Here is a 25,705-nt window from a genome sequence, read left to right on the forward strand (position 1 = left end):
GATATAAATTTTAACTAATATTTGCTTATTATAATTTGCCATCAATTTTAACTATTATGTACTTATTTATCTTATATATAATGTGTTATAAACTGTAACTAATTGTGTGAATTGTAAAGAATTATCTATAAGCTGTTCTGTGTGAATAAATATTAAAATATAAACCTTTTTGACTATAGGGGGATCACGGTGGCTAAGTGGGTAAGACGCTGGCTCGCTAGCCTGGAGGTCGGGTGTTCGATCCCTGCATTGGCCGATAAAGTTCATCCCGATTTTATGGCGTGGTTCCCCTTGCCAGTGATGCAGGATGGAGAGCCTGACAAGGATAGCTGTCTAGTCTTCGGATGGGATGAAAAACCGAGATCCCGTGTTCTCATTGGTGCACGTAAAAGATCACTTGACAGTTGGAATTCGATATAAGAGTAGGCCATAGTGCCGCTGTCCGGGCAAAATTTCCCTCATAGCACACTGTATGGCGTATGTCCGTCATCATTAGCCCAGTTCGGAGCAGAACAGTAGGACGTTAACCCCCATTTCATTTCATTTTTGACTATACAGCGCATCACCGTTCCAATTTTTAAACAATCAACCTTAGCTAGGTTAATGGACATGCTCACTAATCTGGAGGTCCGGTGGTCAATCCCTGTGTTGAGCGATTCAACCTTGTGGTTCAACCTTGTTAATGTTGCAGAGCGGAGGGCCTGACAAGGGCCAATGTATTGTTGTTCCGATGGGATGAATAACCGGGGCTCTGTGTACACATTGGTGTGGACTAAAATGAACGGCTGACAGTTGGAATTCGAAATAAAAATAGGTCGTAGCACCGCTGACCGGGCAAAATGTCCCGCATAACACACGGTATGGAGTATGCCCGTTTTCATTACCCCAGTAGGAACAGTAGGATGTTAAACCCCAAAACTGCGGTTGTTCAAATTGTAGAAAAGCATAGGAATTTATACTTTTATTCAAACGAGAGGAAGCAAATAATAAATATAGTACTCGTAACAGGAGAAAACTCTAATCAATATTTAATTAACAGACCATATATTTATAATAATAATAATAATCTTTATTAAGATCTCACAATTAAACATTTGAATATAATTTACAAAATAGTTCATACTGTCAAAACAATATTTATAAAATTATAAACAATGAAAAAATAATTATGCGAAATTTGTTTGATCGGGTGATTTTCTAGAATCCTTTCGAAATAACATTTATTGGATACTGTCTTGTAATTGGTCATATGATAAGTATTATTGTTATTATTATTATTATTATTACAGCATATTTATAGTGCGCCCTTTCATATAACATGTTCAGGGGCACTTTACAAAGTGACAATGGGATCATAAAAAAACAACAAGATTATGGACATGTTAACGATTGTATACAGATTCAGTTAAAAGCCTGGTTAAATAAATGTGTTTTAAGTTGTTTTTTAAAAGAATATAGAGATGTACAACATCTTAAACTAAATGGTAGATTATTCCATAAAAAGTACGCCTTGGAACCGATATGCTAAAGCCAGGATAAAATGAAAACGACACTACATTTAACCAAACAGTTCTGTAGATCATAAGATCTGTCGTTGAGTCGAGCTGCGTGGTTTTGATCCCAGGCTTGTGCCATATCCTCTGGTTTGCTCTCACTGCTCAAAGACCCATATGCAGTTGTTCCTTATGTGAGTCCCAAAATGGTAAACAGGCAAAATCTCGCTCTCTCTCTCTCTCTCTTTCTCTCTCTCTGAAGAAAACACCCGGGTATGCTTCTACGCCGTGTGTTTTTCTCGGGTTAATCCATAGCAAGCATATAATTTCGAGTTAGGAAGGTACGGTTACGTGTGTGTGAGGGGTTTGGGACGAGAGAGGGTGTCAGCAGCCAACTTATCAAAGTTCACTCTCTTTCTCTCAATCAAAGTTCGCATATATATTGTGTGTATTTGTTTTTTGAAGTGCGCCTAGCAGATTATCTAACTTGCATTTATCGAATTCGTCCAATGACTTATGTATTCTGCCTACCAGTAGGATTGGTTTTAACTGTATTATATAAATTAATCGATAACATCTACAACTTGGGTAGAATTTATATCTTCTAGCTGGTCTGAATTAAATATTATAACTAGTTCTCTCTCACCAAGTTTTCTAGAAGTCATCTCAAACTTGGTCTCAAACGCCTTGTGAGGATCTACGTTTCTGGAATAAAAATAATATTCAGGTGTAAAACGTTTTCAGCTATTCAGAAGAAATCGAAATATGGATCAAAAACTGGATTTCTACAAAACCAATACAGCTTTGTTAGCAAAACCGCAAAATATACTCTTCAAAAAAAGTAGGGGATATTGAAATCAAAATACCTATGCAGGTTGCGATATGATAAATAGTCATGGACACTTGACATGCTTTGAGAGTATGTTCGCAGATGAAGAACTTATCGCCCCAACAGAACCACTGAGCTGCACATGCGACACGCAATAGCGCCATACACGTGGGAGGGGTTCATTGTCAAATTTGACACTTCAAGGAAGGGTTGATGAAAACTGCCGCGTGCTGGTTTATCCTATCCATGTTTGCTTTCCTATCGGTTCTTGCATACGATTAACTGTTTAGCGAATCTTTGCTTTAGTGTGTTACGTTTAATTTGATCGGGAAATGTCGACGTCAACGTCAACCGACAACACTGCAAGAATTGGCCGTGGCTCTGCAAGAGCAGTCGGTCAGATTGCCCCAAATCTTGATTGGATGGTTGATTAGGTAGGAGCATGCCACGACGAAATGCTGAATGTCTGAGGATTGATGGAGGAATTACTCATTATTAAGACAAAAATCAAAAACGTCCGTTTTCACTTTTGACAGCGTATCTCTTTGCGAGTGAAATGGGGCCGTCAGATAAGCCGCCCGTATGAAATGTTTATGTTCATGTGTAGGCAATTGGTCTGTTATTAATACTGGTTACCTCTAATAAAAACAGCAGCGCATTTCCGCAGTTTTGTATTGTTTCTGAATATCCCCTACTTTTTTTTAAGAGTATATATTGGATACGAGTTGAAGTTTAACGTCTCGTCAAAACAATACTTCCATCATTTTGAGACTAACATATGTTTTGTTTCTATGGTAACGTATGCAATTATAATTGGAACTAGATCTGCATAGCAGATATCAAAGCTTTCATATAAACTTCAAAAGGGGTTATTAGAATCTATGAATCAACAACCACTCTGACGGAAGATATTCTCTGGGCTAAAAAATCTTTTTTCTCTCAGCTACGAGAGATACGTAGAATTAAACCGGCCCAGAGCCGACCGTGTTGATACGAAGCCGCTTATTTGACATTGACACATAACTGAAGGTGAATAGGCCTACCCGTCCAGTTAATACAATGGGCAATCTCACATCGGTCCACTAAAGAGAGGCACATGCTAGTCGCCCCCTACTTCCCCAAGACATTTAGTCCAAACCTTGACTCTCATACATATAAACCATTTGGTACTACATGTACATGTATTTCGTACTTATATCATATTAAACCCCTCGGCCGCCATGTTGAATCACACAGTATTTAACGTTCTATATCCTAACATCTTTATGAAATCAACGACAAATCTAAACTTGGGCACTCCAACCATTTTTATTTTTACATCATTCAGTTTTTTTTTAAAACAGTAATTCTATCACAAATTATAGTGAAGACTGGACCACTAAACTAGTTACCCATCAGTTTTCCTTTGTGTTAATGCGTTCTACATTTTCAAAGCAATGATTCTTATAATGTGCGAGCCGCCATGACACCGGCGGATATTATAACTTCGATAGGCGAGAAACTTCAGGTAGTAGTTGGGTTTCATCAAATCATATAATTATGCGGTACGGCTTCACCTTTATTTCAATGGGAATTGGTTTATTATATGTGCAGTGCAGTTTTAGGTCAGTTTATGTGTAAATTAAGGGAGCTATACATAGGCCAGTAACCTTTTTGTAGTCATTTGACTAAAAAAAACTTGCGGAAAGGAACTCCGTAGGACAGGCCACTACTGTGGCAGGAGTAAGGCGGAAGACATCAGTAGTGGAACCATTTCTAAGTTAATCCCGAAGTGCGTTGCTATTGTAAGAATATATAAAATCGGGTTTCCGATCCGCTTTTTTTTTGCTGTAGTTTGAGTAATGAGTTAGAGCGTATATTTTGTAGTCAAAAAATCATTGCAAATAGAAGACCTCATCCCCACCACCACCAACCTGTAATACACTAGCTAGCTTGTGTATTTCCATATTCCATTTCCGAGAGATAGATAGAAAACACGCGAAATATAAAGTGATTTTTCTTACAATCAGGGACCATAATTCATGAAGTTACGATTCGATATGCGCAAATATCGAAAGGAACCATATCTTTGGGTTATAAACATGCATGTCAAGTTTCATCAAAATCTTTCACTGTGAAAAACCGGGGCTAAGTCATCTGAAATCAAACAAATTTTACAATGTAGGTAGTGAAAACAAAATGTTATGTTAAGCGTTGTTCGAGGGTGGGGTGGGTGCATAAAATTCCAAATGCAAAGGGTTATTTTTCGTGCACGCCAATATGCACACAGGATTTCGATTTTTCGTCCTACCTAAAAAACTGCACGCAAAGTTAGTTGTCGGGCCTTCGGTCAAGAACCACAGACAAAGGGACAAGAACAAACGACTTGAACGAATGCAGGTATCACCTTGAAATTTTCAGGGTGCCTATGTACCAACGTGAAAAGTTGCTCGCCGGAATTTAGTACTCATGGTACCGTTGGTTCCTGTGTAGCGCATGTGCGAAATCAAAACCAGCTAAACTCGAAAACAACCTTGTCGGCACGGAAAACATCAAAGGAGAAATTCGAATTTTTGAAATATTCAAATACCAAACATTCGACCATGATCCAGGCTATCCTCAAATGTATTAATTTCGGTAATAGGAGATAGATTCTCTAAGCCACGACCAATTGTGTATGTTTTCAAGCCCATAAATGTGGATTTTTCACTAATTTTCATTTTCATTTCAAAATGGCGTCCATCAGTTGACCTAAATCAAAATTCTAAACCGATAGATTTTTAGGCTTTCCTTCAAGCATTCAGAAAATGTAACTCTTATGTCTTTAAGTAAAATATTGCAAAAGCCGTATGGACTTTTCACATTTTGAGATGGTGGCACTTCCGGTTTGCTCGACAAACTCCATATTTTGTGTACTCATCAGTACTGTCTTAGCTAGTACAGAACAAAAATTTCAAGGCAATCTGACCTATATTTCGTCGATTTTTTTGAAAACTTTGATCCATAATTTCACCAAGGGGAGATAATTTAGAAAATTTCCAAGGACATCATTGAAGTCGCATTGGCAAGATCTACTAACATTCTAAATTTCACGAAAATCGCACAACTATTAAAGAAGTTGTCAAATTGGTAATAACTTCCGGTTCAAAATGACAGCGACGAATTTTCGAAATGCCAAAATCCGAAATTGCAGATTTGAAGTAAATGTTTCAAGATACTCAAAGAAAAAAGAATTAGTAAAATAGGTCAAATAGTCACAGAGTTACAGCATTGTAGGTCAAATGCATTCCTTCGTAAAATTCGGTGATTTCGGATTCGTAAAACGTTTTGAAAATATATTTAATCAACAGCCACCACCCATTTTTGGGGGGATAGGTAAAAGTTTCAGAACGATCCTATTGTTAGATTCTGAGAAATCCGATTTGTGGACAAAACACAAAAAAAAAACTAGATCTGCATAGCAGATATGAAAGCTTTCATATTAACTGCAAAGGGGGTTATTAGAATCTATTGAAACAATAAGTATAAATGTCATCAGGTATCTGAAAAATTACATTTACCTTATGAACAAAATGGGAAAAATACAAAACAAAAATTGTCGACTTGTGGCTACCATCCAAGGCATATTTAGAAAACCGTATATTATATTTATAGAGTACGCAGGACAGGAATTAGTTGTGCTTCAATGTAAACCGGCCCGTTTCTTGCCTTTAGTTTTAGAGTTAGGTGTGATTTTCAAAAGATTCAATCGGAAATCGCTGAAAATCAATTGGCTTCTTCATCTCATGACCTTAAACACTGTATAAATTTAAGGTCAATCGGATATTGAATTTAGCTTCTAGAGCGCCCACAAGATTTTTTAAAGTGATCAAGGGCAATAACTCTCACGGTAATTATCGGAAATGGCAGTAAATATCAGATATCGCTGAAAATCAATACTGTAGGCATCTTCGTGTCATGACCATAAATTTAAAGTCAATCGGATATTAACTTTGGCCTCTAGAGCGTCCACAAGATATTTTGAAGTGATCAGGGGCCACAACTCTGGCAGTAAATATCAGATATCGCTGAAATTCAATCGCCTACTTCGTCTCATGACCTTAACCACTGTGTATAAATTTAAAGTCAATCGGACATTAACTTTGGCCTCTAGAGCATCCACAAGAATTTTTTTAAGTGATGAAGGGCCATAACTCTGACAGTAATTATCGGAAATCGCTGAAATTCAATTTCAATGTGGGCGTATAAAAATTAACCGATGGCATATAATATTTAATGTATGATAAAGACAAAATAGTCGATTTCGGTTTTTGGTGTTGCGCTCATTTTAAAAAAAAATGTCTTTTACGGATAATGTGTATAGTACTAATAGCAATCACATACGGAAGAGGCGATAAGATCCCTTTGCATTTGGAATTTCAAAATTAATTAAAACCAAATTTATATTCCGAAAATCGGTTGTTTATTTTTTGCTGAAACTCCTTTTTTTAATCTGATCAAAATGGGAGTAAGTCACAGAGTGGTAATTGGCATATTGTGTCCAAATTTCATGGTTTTGGGACAATCGGTGCCGGTTTCGTGGCGAAATTCCACTTTTTTCGCCCTTACAGAAGCCGTAAATGGCGGAAAAAAACGAACGGCAGGAACCGTGTCAAGAACAAACGATCTGAACGAATGCAGGTATCGCCTTGAAGTTTTCAGTGTACCAACGTGAAAAGTTCCTCGCCGGAATTTGGTAGTCAACGTACCTTTGGTTCCAGCGTGGCACATGCGCGAAGCAAAAAGAAATTACGGTCGATTTTGGGATTTTGGCTATATTTCGGAGTGGTTTGGTAGATGACGGTGGATCAGGGACTCAGATTGATCTAAAATGGCGATCATAACACAACATGATAATCACTTTGAAGTATAGGTAAATTTTCGCGACCGGGTCGTTTTGCTCTACCCAGGCAACGTTCCTGTGCTCCGATTGCCTTCAAATTTGCACAGAATGTACCTTGGGATTCTAGCTATCACATATTAAAAATAGAAGAGTGTTGGATTCCGATGGGATTCTAGCTATCACATATTAAAAATAGAAGAGTGTTGGATTCCGAGAACGTTCAAAATAAATTCAAAACCCACCCCCAACAATCAAAGGTTTTTTGCTTAAAAAATTGCCGTATTTTATCGAATTTTTATTGTTCTTGATATCTGAGGATTTTCTCAATTTAATATGTGATAAATATCATCGCGGCGCAGCCAACCGCTAGAAATTCCAGAGATTTGGACCACCGGAAGGATGCCTCAGCAGTCAAAAAAGGTCAAAATAGGCGATTTCGGTTTCTAGTGTTGATACATCGTTACGGTCATTTTAAAAAATTGTCTTTTAAGGATAATGTGTATAGTACCAATACCTATCACATAAGGAAGAGGCGATAAAATCTCTTTGCATTTGCAATTTCAAAATTAATTAAAACCAATATTAAATTCCGAAAATCGGTTTTTTGCTAAAACTCTTTTTTTTAAATCGGATCAAAATGGGAGTAAGGCACAGAGTCCGGGGTGGTAATGGGCGTATTGTGTCCAAATTTCATGGTTTTCGGACAATCGGTGCCGGTGTCACGGCGAAATTCCACTTTTTTCCCCTCATGGAAGCCGTAAATTGACTTGAAGCCAGGGTCCTTGAAGTTGTACAGCTGCACCCGGTGACCGATATTTATTTAACGGGGAATAAGTGATAATTCATATTATAGCAGTAAATAATTAAAATATTTCATAGGGATTATAATAATATCTATATCTTGTCTGGGTACAGGGTTAAAACCAATATTAAATTCCGAAAATGGTTTTTTGCTAAAACTCTTTTTTTTTAATGGGATCAAAATGGGGGTAAGGCACAGAGTACGGGGTGGTAATGGACGTATTGTGTCCAAATTTCATGGTTTTCGGACAATCGGTGCCGGTGTCACGGCGAAATTCCACTTTTTCCCCTCATGGAAGCCGTAAATTGACTTAGAAAAAAAACGACGAAAGGCAGGTGACAAGAACAAACGACTTGAACGAATGCAGGTATCACCTTGAAATTTTCAGGGTACCTAGGTACCAACGTGAAAAGTTGCTCGCCGGAATTTAGTACTCATGGTACCTTTGGTTCTAGCGTAGCGCATCCGCGAAGTCAAATCCAGCTAAACTCGAAAACAACCTTGTCGGCACGGAAAACATCAAAGGAGAAATTCGAATAAAAAATGATACAATGATTTCACACAACAGGCCAGCTATTAGCCTCTCGATTGACAAGAGTTTCATCGCCCTCCATTCATTATAACCAATGTCATCGTGCCCTAAAGAATCAACAAATCAGCTTGCTTATCTCTGCTTACCCTAGGCAAAAAATGCTCATCTTTGAACTCAATCATGACATTGACCTAGTGAACGCCTACACCAAGTTTGAACATTCTAGCTTAATTAGAAGGAGAGTTCTTGTGTTCCAAAGTCCCGGCCCTTCAAATTGCTTCTATTTTTCATTTTCAATTCAAAATGGTGACCATCACGTGACCGAAATCAAAATTCTGATCCGATAGATTTTTAGGCATTCCTTCCAGGATTCCGAAAATATGACGCCCGAGTCTGTAAGTAAAATAGCAAAAAAGCCTTTTTGATTTTTCACGTTTAAAGATGGTGGCACTTCCGGTTCGATCGACAAACTCCATATTTTATGTACGAATCAGTAATTACTTGTCTAGTATATAATTTTTTTTTTAGGTCATTCTGACCTATATTTCGACGATTTTTTTGAAAACTTTGATCCTTAATTTCACCAAGGGGAGATAATTTAGAAAATTTCCAAGGACATCTTTGAAGTCGCATTGGCAAGATCTACTAACATTCTAAATTTCACGAAAATCGCACAACTATTAAAGAAGTTGTCAAATTGGTAATAACTTCCGGTTCGAAATGACAGCGACGAATTTTCGAAATGCCAAAATCAGAAATTGCAGATTTGAAGTAAATGTTTCAAGATACTCAAAGAAAAAAGAATTAGTAAAATAGGTCAAATAGTCACAAAGTTACAGCATTGTAGGTCAAATGCATTCCTTCGTAAAATTCGGTGATTTCGGATTCGTAAAACGTTTTGAAAATATATTTAATCAACAGCCACCACCCATTTTTGGGGGGATAGGTAAAAGTTTCAGAACGATCCTATGGTTAGATTCTGAGAAATCCGATTTGTGGACAAAACACACAAAAAAAATAACAATAATAATCTTAACAGAAACAATAAGCTTTCATATGTAATATGAAAGCTTAATAACAATAATAATCTTAACAGAAACAATAAGCTTTCATATGTAATATGAAAGCTTAATAAAGTTGCCTGGACAACGGTGTTTCTACCAACTCTTAATCCGATTCATTATGTTCATGGTTCATTTACGTGCTTGCCAATGTGTACACGGTTGGACCAAATCGCGTAGATGGACATTAAAACATGATTGCGAAATATTATGTATATCACTAAATAAAAGTTACCCGAGTCTATGTTGTTGTCTCTTTTGTAGACCCGGTCCTTCAACTTCCAAATAACAATTAGTTAAACTTTCACCCAGAGGATTAGTAAACGATACTTCTACGTCAAATGATTTCGCCTTCTTGATCTTGGCGGGAATCTGGAAAACATATAAAATGGCAAATGAGAGCACCGGTAACAATAGTTTATTAGAAATGAATCCATCATCAGTTATTGATACACGTATTTGTTAACCACACTTCTACTTTAATTGATTTTGTCTGCTTTATAATGGATGGAACTGAAATCGGGTTTAACACATCAATGTTCTCCACCGACTACGCTAACGAAGACGGACACACAGTGTGCCATGAGTGAGTTTTTGCCAGGACAAGAGATAGAGAGAGAAATGAGGTTTAACGTCCACTCGACACAAACTAGGTCATTTCGGGACTAACATATGGTTCAATTTTAGTTCAATAATTCGCTTGCGCGTAGGGGTCTTTAGCAGTGGGAGGAAACCGGAGGACCTGGAGAAAACCAACGCGGTTGGAATAGGCGACCCTACTCCTTGTCACGTAAAACCGAGGAATGGAAACCCCACCAGTTGACTCAATGACAGACCGTATGATACAGCCAAACGCGCACGTGCTAACCATTCGGCCATCCACCTCCCCTTGCTCGGACAGCACCACTGCTACTCTTAGTTCGAATTTTGTCACTGGTTCTTTTACGTGCACGCTAATGTGTACACGGGACCTCTGTATAAGTCCCTTAGAACGACTAGACACTGCTCCTCGTCAGCCCCCCCCCCCTCGCCCTGCACTACCTACAAGGGGTAACCACGTCGGATAATCCCGAGGAAATCCACTGTGACACGAACTGTAAGCAGCAGATGGTATATAGTGTTAGAAAACGAACAGGGATTTACGTATTGATAAACAGTACCGCAGAATTACAAAAAATTGTCCAGTATTGAGGGCAAAATTATAGATCTTCGCACTAGTCCATATTAGAGCAAATTCCCTTGCGACGCAAGTTTCTAGGTAAAAGCTTACCTTTATTGATAAAGATGGTTTGCACAATTTTATGACTTTTTGTGGTGTAAAGACTTGTTTTGTATCTTGTACCTTGACCATTGCAGACAGTTTAAACATACACATATCCTTTAATTTCAAACGATATTCATCAAACGTAATTCTCATTGTTTTCTCCATAGCTAGAAAAATATAATACAAAATAGGTTTCGATAATAATGTATTTTTTTTAATTAAACCACACTGTTCTAGATCATATAAAACAGGGGCATTTACTATTACAGTGATCATGCTTACGTCTCTGAATAATGCGTATCAAAACGCTGCATGAGTCGCTCTGATTTATCTGAGACAAAAGTGATATTATGTACATTTTGTTTATGTAAAACGGAGTCGCAAATATGTCTTCTGCACCGTTTTAGGCTATATAAAATGGCTTGATTGTTTCCTTGGGTATACTTTTGGTGTGTGTGTGCGGGGTGATGGGGGGGGGGGTTAAGTTGATATCACATTGCGGCACATTCAGAGTTTTATATTCCCCACTACGCCGCCATTTTATCTGTGTAAAGGGTAGTCGCCTGTATGGCTGCTGTACTATTTTATGATATAACATGGCTTGATTTGTTATTTACTTTTTTGATTAACTAAGCCGAATTTTTATAATTGCGCTCCAGTTTTATTTTCACAACGATCTCTCCATTAGCCATATGACCAAATAAATGTAAATAACTAATAGTTTAGTCTTTACCGGGGCCACCGACTTACATTTTCCTGGCTCAACCATCTCTTCAAATAATTCTGCTTTAACTCGGTTTGCTTCTACACCAGTATAAAACATAGTTTTAGCTGCTAGTTGACCCCCTACAGTCCGATCTGCACTACTTGTATTTGTGACTTGGAGAACCACATCGAAATCTTCACCAACAAACACACCATCTTGTACTACTAGTTCAAACTCAACATCCTGTATGGGAAAAGATAAAAACACACCCAAAAGAATTTTTAAAATCAGTTTCACGTTAAGCCCCACCATAGTGGGTCAATAAAAAGACACCATGCACTATACCCATTTTAAATTACCATTGCGAAGATCTGAAAACATTGCCAGTCACAGCCATGTTCAAACGATTTCAAGGCAATTGAACCTTATTGGCATCTATTAGAAGGTAAAAAATACAGAAAGCTATCAGATTCAGAATGAAAGTAGATAAGTGTATCAATCTAATAAATATAGTAAGCTATTAGATTCAGATTGGTATAATAACCTTTCTGAAAGTAGATAAGTTTATCAATCTAATAAATAGAGTAAGCTACCAGATTCAGAATGTTATCATAACCTTTCTGAAAGCAGATAAGTTTATCAATCTAATAAATATAGTAAACTATTAGATTCAGAATGCCATAACCTTTCTGGTGTAGATAAGTTTATCATTCTAATAAATAGAGTAAGCTATCAGATTCAGAATGTTATCATAACCTTTCTGAAAGTAGATACGTTTATCAATCTAAACATACAGATTTAGATTGTTATCATAACATTTCTAAAATTAGATACGTTTATCAATCTAATAAATATAGTAAATGTTTGTCCCTCTGTGTTATTGACCAGAAAACCCTACTAGGTATATTATTTGGTAGGAAATATAATGTTATTGTATATAATAAATACATACCTCTGGCCCTATCTCATAAGTTGATTTTCTAACAGCAACACCCAACTGTCTGTGAGCATTGATGACAGCTGCCCTTTCTTCATGTGAATCTGTAATAATAATTCTTCTCTTTCAATATGCTATGGGGAAAATTTGAATGGACAGCGGCGTTTTCGTTACTAATAGACAGAGAGAGTAAGTTTATTATGTTATTGACTATCCAGAACAGATCTTTCAGTTGTGAGCTATCAACGAAAGCTCACCTTTATCCTCAACATTTTCCCTTGGTCTAATAATATTATATCTGCCTATTATATAAAGTGTTAACCGGACGAGTCTGGTGCAATGAAAAAAAAACACACTTGTATTGAAAATAGTTTGTCCTGCATACATTTGAAACGATTGTTTCTGCTTCTTCTGCTTCTGCCGGATAATGTCCACAATCAAGAGTTGCGCATGACGGCTGAACGTTAAAAGGTTAAAAACAGGTTAAAAATATTTTTCGTGATTACGGAACCGAACACAACTTAGATTTGAATATCTCTAGTGTGTCGGAGGAAGGAATGTTCGGTGTTAGAGCATTCCAGTCCCTGATGGTCCTTGGGAAGTATGCATATTTCCTGTAATCACTACGACAGGATGGAACTTGGTATGAGTGGTCGTGTGTGTTTCTGCTACGCCGTAGTGGTGGTACAAGGAGTCTCTTGTTGATGTGGACTAGCCCTCTGTGTATCTTGAAGAACATTGCCAACCTCGCATGTTTTCGTCTTTCTTGTAGCGTGGTCCAATCAAGATTCTGCAGCATGTTGGTGATGCTGATTGTTCGTTACATATCTGGCTGCTCTGTGCTGCACCATTTGTAGTCGATCAATGTCCTTTTTGAGGTGAGGGTCCCATACACAGCTTGCATACTCTAGCTGGGGTCTAACAAGGGCCATGTATGCCTTTTACTTTATTGGGGGGGGGGGGCTGATGTTGAGGTTTCTCTTCAGAAAGCCGATGGTCTTATTGGCTCTGCCACAGATGTTACTGATGTGGTTTCCCCAGTTAAGGTCTGATGAGATGGTACATCCAAGATACTTTACTGGGTCCACTGAGTTGAGGATATGCCCGTGTAGAATGTAATCTCGTTTGATGATATTCCGCCTGTTCCTGGTTATGGTAATCACTTGGCATTTGGCTGGGTGGAAGATCATTTTCCATTTTTGTTCCCAGGCTCCTAGTTGATCAAGATCAGTTTGGAGTCTGTCTGCGCTGCTATCAGAGTGAACTGTCAGGTACATGATGGTGTCGTCAGCGAACAGACGTACTTTGGAGCGTATGTTATGTGGCAGGTCGTTTATGTAAAGTAGGAATAACGATGGGCCTAGCACTGATCCCTGGGGGACCCCGGACTAAACGTCTACTTTCTCATATGTTTCTCCTGCTACAACTGGCGGATACATATTTTATGAGTAAAGAAACTAAACCGTAGAGATTACGATAAAAAACGTGTTGTTCATACCTTCTTCGTGTTTATAAAGTTTAGTAATGTCTTGTCTCTGATCATATAGGGGAAATTTAGTGCTGATTTTCTTACCGACACTGTAATTATACAAGAACGAAAAACATTTCGATTTAAAACTGATAGCATTTAACGATCTAAATACAGAACGAAATAATTAAATTGAAAACAAAAACTCGATGACAAAAATTGTTGACACTAATTTACAAGTGTATTTTGGCAACAAGCATTCTCTGCTTGGTTATGTTGATGTTCACCATACACTGTCCGTGAAAGTGCAGATGAAATGAAATGGTGTTAACGTCTCACTTTTCTGCACCAACCGGGATAATGAAGACGGGTATACGCCAAATATTTTGCCCTAACATCGGTGCTACTACAGCCTAGTCTTATTTCGATATGCAACTGTCGGGTGATCTTTAACGTGCTGCCAATGGAATACATAGAACTTTGATTTTTCGTTCGATCCAGAAAACGACAAGATGTTATTTTACTTAAAAAGCCCCCTGTCCAATATCGATAACAAGAGGCAATCAGACAGGAAAGTCCCAAGCTACCGTGGCTCTCCTGTGAGATTGCAGACAAAACGGTGCGGTATGTACATCCGCTCTTGATCACAACCGAATAATTCAGTACCCTTTTTATATACTTACTGATTTTTGCGGATGTCATCGTTAATCATAGAACCATCGCGTAGATGCCAGAGGATTATATCAGCATTAACTTCAGCAAATACAAACGGTACGTCATAGAGTAGACCCAATTCTCCTCTTTTAACAGCCACAAGAGAGGCTGGACCACAGCAAAATACACCTAAACAAAAAGTAGCAAGGGGATTAAAACCTTCCACAAGGAAGATATAACATGTATTATAATAATCTATTATCGAAATCCCGATGATTATTAGAATGGTAGAAATTCAGCACACATATAGCATAGATCTCTGCCATGAATGACTGACATGTTAAGAAATTAGTATACTCTTTTGTTATGCGGTTCGGGATAAACACTACTCAAAATTCTCGAAGTATACTTATTGTAAAAAACACAACACAGTTTATATATGGAAATACAATCACTGGTTTATAAGTATAGCACGACCTTTCGACAGGTATTCTCTTATCGTTATCAAGCATCGTTATCGTTATCGTTGTGCTTGATAACGATAAGAGAATACTTGTCGAAAGGTCGTGCTATACTTATAAACCAGTGATTGTATTTCCATATAAACTGTGTTGTGTTTTTTAAAGTGTTAAATCGCTAAATGCCACTCAAGGATTATATACTTATTGTTTTCGACTACAATCATCCATGTAGGAATCAAAATGCCGGCCAACCAGTTTCGTGTCTGTAGATCGACGTTTCTTCGACTATCTACAGAATCTCAGTCCCGAAACATCGATTGCCATAACCTATGTTGCTATTTGATTGGTTCCAGATGGACAGTACTACATGACCATCTTGTAATACTACAGTGTGTCTGTTCAAATTTGGCTGCTATATCATGGCTATGGGTATAAGGTCGGATGAAGTCTAAAAGCGTTTTAGAGTTATATTACTTTCGGTTTCACGGAACTCCTGTGCAACATCGGTTAAACAGTTTATTATATATAGATATCGTTATTATTTAAACTCGCTTCACATTTATAATCTCCACAACGCCCCGCCCTTGGAGGTTGACTAACAGAACAATTACCATCACTTGTTTCTTGTGGTGTGGAATCTACAGCTTGCCACCCCCCATAACCTTCTGGTAAATCAGGTCTAGTCATCCATACTTCATTCCACACGTGGAAATTCCTGAAAAAAATTGCAATAAGATTGTAATTTAGTTTAGCGTCATACTTTTCTGTACTGACTGGTCTAATCATGGCGTCATGTACTGTGTTATAAGGGAAATGTTGCCCGGATAGCGGTGCTATATACAGCCTTTCCTTATTTTGATTTACAACTCTTTGGGGATCTTTAACGTGCTGGCTAAGGTACACACGAGAAATCAATTTTGCATCCCACCCACCCGCATGAACAGATGCCTTTAATTTCCTTGTAGGCTGGGAAATCCAGAGTAACTAGTCGAATTACCAACACATCAGATCAATATGACTAGAAAACATATTCTCGATCTCACTGACACCGGAAATGGTCTCAGCAACCATGTTTACATACCATGTCTTCAGAATTGCATCTTGTTAAAAGATACATCATGTAAGATTTAGATAGGCGAGCTGATCCTTTTTGCTATAATAGTTCATTACTAAATAATGCAAAATGAATATATTGAAAATTCATTCAAATTACTCCATTCTGGGCGAACTTATCACGGTTTTAAGTTTTGACAAGATGTGGCATAGATTGCTTATTACGTAACAGCCGTATTTGTTATTCGAGACTTAGCCTCGCTTCGCCAATTTTAAATTAAACCATTAAATGGCGACCGTATCTTAATACGTTTAAATCTCCGCCATCAAATAGTCTAGAGAGTTGATTATATGTTTGTCATTTATATAACATTTAAAGCCTAAATAAAGACGTGCATATTTAATGAATGCTAAATACTAACAAGATGGTTAATAAAACCTTTACCACTATAAATAATATGCATTTGTTGGGAGGGGGGGTGGGGTGTTGTACTAGTTATTAGTTAATTATTGTGTTCTTTCCTGTGCTGTTATTCCTAGATCAATTACGTTACAACTATCACTAAGTGCTATATTTGAACCAAAATATTACTTTACCAGATATTATCATCGGTTAAAGACTTATCAACTTCACCGTTTGTGTCAAAATGGATGTCGATAGAAACACTGCCATCTGTATCGTGAGCAGACGAAAAGTTGGTGACAGATCTGGCGGGAATACCAAGAGCACGACAAACTAAAGAAAGAAAACATTTTAATTCTAAAGAACGATTGAGTTTACTTTGTTAATGACACTGTTGTCCGTTGTTAGGACACACAACAAAGTGTGAGTTTCACCAAATTTCCACAAATAAGCAACTGCATACCTGTATGCTTTTATAGGTCAACAATTATATAAATATATATTTGAAAAGTTCAAAGATTGATAGTTTTATTGGCTATTGAGACATCAGAAAAGATCCAATACCGCCCATTTGTTTAATGACACACAACGAAGGGAAATTTTCATCATGGAGAAGTTAGTAATTTCCACATAGGAACAACTGCATTACTTTTTATAGCCAAAACTATTTGATGCATTTGAATAATTAAGAGAACGATAATTTTATTGAGTTAAGGGCAGCAGAAAAAAAACAACATTGCTTAATTATTTAATGTCAAACAAAGAAGTGTGATTTCCAAAATGGAAATTCAACCCATTGAAAGAACAAAGTTCATTATCATTATTATTATTACGTGTGATGTATTTGCACGACAGTTTAATTTCTTTACCTGTTGTTAGGACACCAGAAAAGACCCAACATTGTCCAAATTTAACAGGTTGTTTATTTATGTAAAATTCTTGTAGTATAGGGGCACTGCCAGTCCAGGTTAAAGGTGATTTACCATCTTTAAAATCTCTAGACCAATTACCAACTATCACCCCTCCATCATCAGAAGCATTTACCTGTAAAATTAAAAAGATTAACAAAATGAACATCATAGCGAAACTAAACTAATTCTTAAGACAATGATGTACTGTTATTTTCAAAGTAGTATAGAAAACTCTGAAATTAACCGAACAGATGAAGATTGATTCACTTCCAATTTAACCCAGGATTTATCTAAATGTCTCGGTAGGTATAACGCATGCTCATCGGTTTCCCATTGCCAATGGCGGAGAGCTTGACAAGGAAAAGAGTCTAATATTTTTGGCGAGTCCAAAAGAATACGCCTCTGTGTTTTGTCCTATCAGAACGAAGAGACACTCTTGCTTGCCAGGCCTTCCAATCTGCACCACTGACAAGGTGGAAACAAGATTTACCTCATGCATTTTCATTATAGCCTAGTTGATCTAGAAAAGTAAGACCTTAAACCCCATTTCATTTATGTGTGTTAGCTGCACGGCTGCTTTTCAAATGGGACCTTTAACATTGTGTTACATTACATTTTGAAAACAATTTATGTGGCTAAAAATGCTTATTTTCTAATTTATAGGGTGTTAATATATTTTAAAGAGCTGAAGCAAAAAATAAATCTTACCAAAGCTGTTATGTGGCTAAAAATGCTTATTTTCTAATTTTATAGGGTGTTAATATATTTTAAAGAGCTGAAGCAAAAAATAAATCTTACCAAAGCTGTTAATTGTCTTATTATATTAATTGGGTTTCCACGAACCGGCCATTTTAATTCTGATCTATCCAATATATACATAGCACAGTCCAGCACATGGTCTTCAAACTAATAAAAATACAATATAGTTCAATCTAATTTAATTTTAAATACAAATATGTTATTCACAGAAAATATTAAGGAACAGGCTTTTATATCAAAGGGGTTTTTAATCATCATGGGGTTGTGCGTTAGCTTAGTGATAGGGCGTCGGACCGTCAAATGCGAGGCAAATGGGTGTCGTCATGAGTTCGATTCCCGTTGGGTGCAAGGAAACGATGGATCCACGGTTCCGTGCTTTTGTAAAGGACCCTCCCGCTAACTCAAACTAGTTAGTTCCGCAAGACTATTGCAGGTCCTTCTTTAGGCCTGAAATGTTTTCTAAATTATTAATTAGACATTAATTAACTTATCCAGGCCATAATCAACTCTCGATGGCATCTGATTTCTCCGATATTAAATAGATTAGAACAGTTCAGTCATATTTTGATTTAAGCTTTGAACAACCAGTACGGTGGTTGAAATTATTGCACACGTCTTGTCAAACCTTCAAAGGCTAATATCTTCACTTGCAATAGAGTAATTTGAATGAAATTTTCAAATTATTCATTTTACGTGATCTATTTTCAAACTATTATAGTACGAACGACTAGCTCTTTATCTAAATCTTACATAATGTATCTTTAAACAGTTTATTCATTTAGCGACCGAACTGCACTTACCTGTCCAAAGTTCCAAGGTTTAGCACTTATATTGTTGGCCGTACCACTGTAGATTCTACCTGTATCTTTCAGTATATATTCGCCAAGTTCTATGTCCTTTCCAAAATACACTGTATCATCTGATGAGTAAAAGCCACATGAACATATCGCCGCATATATTTATACCGTTGTCATTCCTATTCGCGTAAATTAGAGGTCTTATAAATACTAAGTGGTCGAGTTATAAATGCATGGCATGAAAAATACATAATCCTATATAAGTATTTCTACCGTTGATGCGATCAATATAGATAGCCTAGGTTATCTATTCCTACCTTTACACAGAGGGTTTTATAGTTTTACCGTTACGCAATACGTTATATATTCTTACCTTTACACCATGGGTTATCTATTCTAATGTTTACACCCTGGGTCATCTATTCTTACCATAACAACTTGGGTTATCTATTCTTACCATAACAACTTGGTTATCTATTCTTACCTTTACACTATGGGTTTTCTATTCTTACCTCTACGCCTTGGGTTATTTATTCTGACATATACGCTTTGGGTTATCTATTCGGCGTCCTGGACTGTCTATTCTGACATTTAAACCATGTGTATCTATACTTACCTTTACCCCTTGGGTTATCTATTCTTACCTATACACCATTGGTTATCTATTCTGAACTTTACACCATTGGTTATCTATTCTGACCTTTATAGACTGGGTTATCTATTCTGACCTTTACACCATGAGTTGTTTATATTCACCTTTACTCCAAGTATTAAACAGAAAATAATTAAGTTGAGTATCCGTACCGTTACACCGAGGGTGTATACGTACCTTTACATCAAGGGTTAAACAGGATATAAATAGGTTCTCTATACGTACCTTTGCACCAAGGGTTAAACAGGATATAAATAGGATCCCTGTGGTTATATCTGTAGATAGTTGTCTTTATATCAGTTTTTGTTACGACATCTATTTTTAGTTTCCATTTAGCTATGTAACAATTTGACGGAGTAAGAATGGAAATGCGCAGAGTGCTTCCATCTTGTTCAACAACATTTGCAGCCCATTGATTTGACAGCTTCTCCGATAGCACTATCTCAACATGGGTCTTTTTACTTTGTATGGGCGCTTTTCCTGAAAACAATGAAGGGTTTTGGTTAAATTATGAAAAATATGACTCCACTGTGGTCACATATACAACATTTTCATTGAGGTTGCTTGAACTGGAATGATATGGGGTTTAACGTCATACAGTTCTGCTCCGACTAGACTAATGAAGACGGGCATACGCCATACAGTGTGTTATGAGGAGAGTTATGCCCGGACAGCGACACTACGGTTTATTCTTATATCAAATTTCAACTGCCATGGGTTCTTTTACGTGCACGTCAATTTGTACACGGAACCTTGGTTGTTTTCTCCCATCCAAAAGACTATACGTTGTCCATTGCCAGACCCACTGACAAGGGAGAACAACGCTGAAAAATCCCAATGAAATTTCTCGGCAACACTGGGATCGAACTCGGGATATCTAAGTTGACGAGCCAACGTATGAATATAATGTTAACATTAAAAACGAACCTGCTTGAAAGACAAGACGAAGATCATCTGTGCTTTTATCATAAGGTCTGTTAAATTTTACAGTGATGTTAAAAGGTTGTCCACGTCGTACAACCAGCTGAGGATTAGGTGTTTCATCTGATTGAGTTATATCAAATTCACTGGTATGATGATGGCGACAGTTTTCTTCAATGTGGAAATTTATTTTCTGTACTGAAAGTATCTCATCTTTATCTGTAAAATAAATATATTTTAGGATTGGGGTGAAGGACATCAGCCTTTCTGATTTTGTTTTTCTTTTTTTTTTAATGAAGGAAACACATGTGTTTACTTACCATTATTACTGAGGGGAACAATGGGTAGAAGTGGCTGGAACGGGGCAAATGGGTCCTCGTCATCCAGCGGCTCATGTCCGTAATATATATAACTAATTGCATCTACTGGTTCGGCATCTGAGGACCGCCAGAAAAACAACCAATCGAAGCTCCATCGGTTCCAAATATCACGAGAATAGTCCATAAAATATCCTAAACCTGTGACAACAGGACTTGCACGGTTAGATCTACCAGGATCATGGATGCCACGACGATATCTCAGTGTGCTTGCCATCTTAACGACCTAAACTTCCTGCTCTATCTGGAAAAAGATATTAGATAAAAATCAATTTCTATGTTTCCTTATTCTGATGTTTCCCGTTAATCTCCAACGGATAGATAAAAGTCATCCTGTGCACTACGGGTAAATTTTGACCAGAAAGCTCTTCTTCTACGGCATACTCTTTTTTCTAATTCTACGTGGGTTCTTTTACGAGCAACTAGATGATGTTCCTTACAGGCACTGCTCCCTGCTCCAATGAGAAGGATAAACTTGCTAGGACGTCCTTCGGGGCTTTTTGGCCAACACCAGGAGCTAAGCTTAGACGGCCATGTTAGCGAGCTAATAACTAGTCACATGACATATCTTTAATATTTTACTATGTAACCTTACATTTAACATGCTTTATGTATTGTATTTGGTATTTATTTTATGATAATTATTGGACCGTTCAAACTCAATGCCATGCACTAAAAAGCATGTCCATTAGAATGTGAAATAAGAGTTTTGCGTAGCGCAACCATCCAGGCACAATTTGCCTGGAGCACACGAATGAATCAGAAAAGTAGGATGATAAACCCCCCATTTCATTTTATTTCATTCCATGTGTCCCGTGAAATCTGGAAGTTCCCCTTAAGTGATAATTAAAGTTATAACTGCCCCAAATTTGTTACCTGTGTATGACTTGATTAAATCAAAATATGCATCTTACCTTTTAAACATATGTCAGAACTACAACCATTTCCTACAAATAAATTGTTACTGGATTACCTGGCGCCTGGAACGTTCGGGCATTTGTATGTGAAAAGAACCATGGTCATCTGGTAGAAAATTACTTTTGTATTTTTTGGAACGGAAAACAGTGTTTTTAGAAGCAAACTAACCTGCCGCACATGAGGAAGTCATTATACTAATAATAAAAGGCGAGACCTCTTTTTGCGGCGCAGGCTTATCACTGAGTAGTAAACCGTCCACAAACAATAATATAAGAAGCCTAGTGACGCGTGTAGTGAGTAGGCTATAGACTATAGGTTTGAGTCGAGATTACTCGCTTTCAGTTTACTCTGTTTTTGCGATAACCAATTATGTGAGAAATACCATACTGACATTCGGTTTTTAAAAGTTGTACGCGAACTAAATGCGTTTGTTAGATACTGACAGAGCAGCCCCGAGTCGAACAATCGCCGCCCGAGCTGTCTTCGTCAGCTAGTTTCACAATATCGTGCAATAGGTGTATTAATGTGATTTTTAGGATTAACCCTGCAAACAATGCCAAAATAGTGTTTTCACTGCTTACAGAAAACTGAAATTTAAAAAAAAATTTTTTTATGAGGGTGACCCTCCCACACACTCCCTATCGAGCTGTCGCTCGGTCTGCGCAGCCTCATGCCTGGCACATACTGTCAACATTGTATATTTTTCCGTTTCCGCCCTTCCGCCCCACAATATATGTTTCACGGCTACGTTGCGACGGTACCAGCATACCCAGTTGTTGACACCCATTACATCACTCCTGTCTAACAAATCATAAAGCTGTGGTGTTACGGTGGCGGCATAGTATTTCACCGTAACACCACAGCCACTCATAATACATCTAACTATCCCTTTACAGCACTTCACTCCCTACACATTTCCCCTCGTCCGACTTTCCCAAACGTCAACAACACATCTCATACATCCAGTTCGCTGATTAACCCTTGTACCACGTCTACTGGATCCAATAAGGTTTATATACTCCTAACCTTTTACCATAACACAACCATAAATGGTCATAGATCAACAGTTATAAACTGTTTAAAAAATGTAATACAAGCAGGCCACACGATCTATTCAGATTGTGCGATGAGGCGGGTACACATTTATTTATGATATACAAATCTTATAAGTACGTGACCCGTTATCGAACCCTCAACATAACTCAAGTCTTACCTTATGAATGGGTCAATAAAGTAATTCTGTATCGATACATATATTAATTTTAAATGAAATAAATCAATACAGTGATTGCCGGAAAAGATGCATATTTTAACAAATGTAGATCCCCATTGCTCAGACAGGGTTTGCGAGCGCGACATCCGGGCCCTGGGACAAACAATTCGGCTTCTCCCCCGGACTCGAAAGGGCTTTTTTAATGATCGGATACCAGTCAGCCTACCTAGGGCGATCAATATAGCGTTCTACAGTCCAAGACTAGGTCCGGATACCCTGATGATGACGATAGCCTCAAACGGAACGAGGATGGACCGGGACTCCATGGCGCTAAGGCACGAGAAGGTAGCTTATAGTTTTTAATTTACCAATTTTTCCAAAAAGTTGAACTGACAGAATACGATTCTAATCTTACCCAAGTAACATTCAGAAAAAGTCACCGGATTCTTCTACTTTACGATTAAATAACAGTGTATTTTCTATTACATAATACCAACAATTTAAAAAAAAAATTAAAAAAAACACTCCGGGTCCCTCTAGGCCCAGGGCCCCTGGACACCAGCCGACCCCCCCCCCCCCCATCACGGGTCCTGAGCTCAGCTATTAAAAGTGTATGGCCTTGGACCTCCTCATAGATAAACAATAAGCTTGAACTTTGCATCACAGCCATTCGCCCACTTCTTTTTACAATAATAACAGAATCTGGTATTTGGATATTGTATTACAAGGATCTGGAATAATAATTTTTTTAAGCGTGATTATCTTTTTATGTATATTTTTCAAGTCTGAAGCTGTAAATAATACCTCTCTATTTCAACTTTGATCCAGGATGTTCTCGCCTTGCACATACGAAACTCTTATGTGTTGTAACACAAAAACGACCATATCACATTCCATGCAGAACAGAGAACATAATATTTCGTGATGCCCACGCTCTAATCTAAAAATACGGAATGAAATGAATAGATATTATAGGGGCCATGTATATATATGGGGGGGGATCTATTCAAAAGGCGTGCAGTTGATCCCTCTGATCAATAAAGTCAGGTATACGGGGTCTCAGACTAGTAATTTTAGTTCGTATTTTTATAGCAATTCTGTCTTTTAAAAACAATTGTTTTTGACCTGTTAGATTAGAATTGAATAAATGTGTATCAATGTACACTTTCGCCGGGGTTAGGTTGATATTTAAATATCAATGAAAAATGACGCGGAAAAGATCGGTAAGTAAGCAGACATGAATTAGTGAAATCACACCTAAAATGATGAAACAGCCTATATATTCCATTGGCCAGCCAAAGAAGAAAAGTGAGACTGCCCGGCACCTTCAACATTTGTATCAGGCGACTTTGACCAAGCGTAAAGATTAAAGTCATCGGATTGTTCAAGAAAATGCGAGCCGCGCTGGCTCAGTAAGCAAGATGCTGGCTCACTAATTAGGTCTCGGGTTCGCTCCCGGTGTTGGCCGAGAAAGTTCCTCGGGATTTTCAGGCGAGGTTTCCCCCATCACCAGTGGCGAAGAACGGAGGGTCTGACAAGGGACTGTGTCTAATCTTTCGGATGGGACTTAAAAGCCAAGATCCCATTGGCGTGTACGTGAAAAAACGCTGGACAGTTGGAATTCGAAATAAGAGCAGACCGTACTGCCGCTGGCCAGGCAAAATTTCCCTCACAGCCCACTGTATGATGTACACCCGTGTTCATTAATTAATCCCATTTGGTTCAGAAGAGTATGACGCTACACCCAATTTCATTTTATTTCATGTTCAAGAATATGATGTGAATGGAGACATTTCATGGGTTCAACATTGCAGTTAATGAGAAATAATTTCTAGTCTAGTCTGAATAAGGAGGCATTGTCTCCCTTGTAGGCTTAAACATAGACTACAAAGACGGTCTGAAAGGGAGAAACAGTACACTGAAAAAACCCTTGTGTTGGATCTCAACACAAGAACTTGTGTTTAAAATATTTAACACATGTTTGTGTTAAGACATTGAAAAAAACACAAACTTGTGTACATTTATAACATCTTATGTGGTTTTTTTCCATATAATTAATTACGTCGACATTAAAGATAACATTTATTATGTTCCTTTATCACTAGCCTATATGTAAAACCACTCTTCCTGAATTTGAATGTCGAGTAATTCACTTGATTTGTTTTTTAATATTTCTAATTATCTAAAAGGATATATTAATTATTACAAACATTAAGTAGAAATCGCAATGTATGTATCGTGCGATGCATTTAATATCTCTTTTAAAACAACGTATTTTATAACAGTATACTGATATAAGAGATCAAAGTTTTAGTCAATTATTATCTAAATATAAACTATTTATTTAATTAGATATAATAAAAGATTGTTCTGATTCTACTCTTTGTATATTTTCACATCTTGTCTCAGACAATATACAGAGACAGGTTATTACAATGTCTGCATTTGGAAGTGTCTGATTGATATCGCCCCAATAAACTTGACACATCAAAGACAATAACAATTGTGTTATATCTACGTTTTAAAAAAATGTTTGAATGGGCGTGGAAATAGTCGAGTTAATCTTTTTATTTAATTTAATTGGTTCATTAATCGAAATTGGAAATTTATTCTTACCTGTAAATGACCAATTA

General features: G+C 37.4%; 1 protein-coding gene across 4 annotated transcripts; it reads right to left on the reverse strand.

The window, feature by feature from the left end:
• Positions 1 to 1,028: 1,028 nt before the first annotated feature.
• On the reverse strand, positions 1,029 to 24,859 carry LOC126815479 (hemocyte protein-glutamine gamma-glutamyltransferase). 4 transcript variants are annotated; one of them, XM_050541145.2, is made up of 17 exons: positions 23,877 to 24,859; positions 21,856 to 21,888; positions 20,885 to 21,185; positions 20,571 to 20,783; positions 19,869 to 20,123; positions 18,995 to 19,113; positions 18,234 to 18,341; positions 17,394 to 17,568; positions 16,719 to 16,857; positions 15,680 to 15,783; positions 14,637 to 14,796; positions 13,984 to 14,063; positions 12,501 to 12,589; positions 11,593 to 11,791; positions 10,849 to 11,009; positions 9,814 to 9,950; positions 1,029 to 2,198 (listed from the first exon to the last, which is right to left on the reverse strand). In XM_050541145.2, exons 3-17 carry the CDS (start codon positions 21,156 to 21,158, stop codon positions 2,057 to 2,059), a joined length of 2,355 nt encoding a protein of 784 aa, XP_050397102.1. In that variant the 5' UTR covers positions 21,159 to 21,185; positions 21,856 to 21,888; positions 23,877 to 24,859; the 3' UTR covers positions 1,029 to 2,056. The 4 variants fall into 4 exon arrangements, with proteins under 4 accessions (XP_050397102.1, XP_050397100.1, XP_050397101.1 ...); XM_050541143.2 differs by having other exon boundaries at positions 20,885 to 21,888; XM_050541144.2 differs by lacking the exon at positions 23,877 to 24,859 and having other exon boundaries at positions 21,856 to 22,465.
• Between the last annotated feature and the right edge of the window lie 846 nt (positions 24,860 to 25,705).

This window comes from Patella vulgata, chromosome 3, assembly GCF_932274485.2.
Source record: "Patella vulgata chromosome 3, xgPatVulg1.2, whole genome shotgun sequence".
NCBI lineage: Eukaryota > Metazoa > Mollusca > Gastropoda > Patellidae > Patella > Patella vulgata.

Excerpts from the sequence above, each read along its gene's own strand:
- LOC126815479 (XM_050541145.2), bottom strand. The coding sequence starts at position 21,158 with ATGGCAAGCACACTGAGATATCGTCGTGGCATCCATGATCCTGGTAGA. Across the intron at positions 19,114-19,868 it reads GTTTAACCCTTGGTGCAAAG|ATGATACAGTGTATTTTGGA; the intron begins GTACGTATAGAG and ends TTTACTCATCAG. Across the intron at positions 18,342-18,994 it reads AACCTTGGAACTTTGGACAG|TTTGAAGACCATGTGCTGGA; the intron begins GTAAGTGCAGTT and ends TATTTTTATTAG.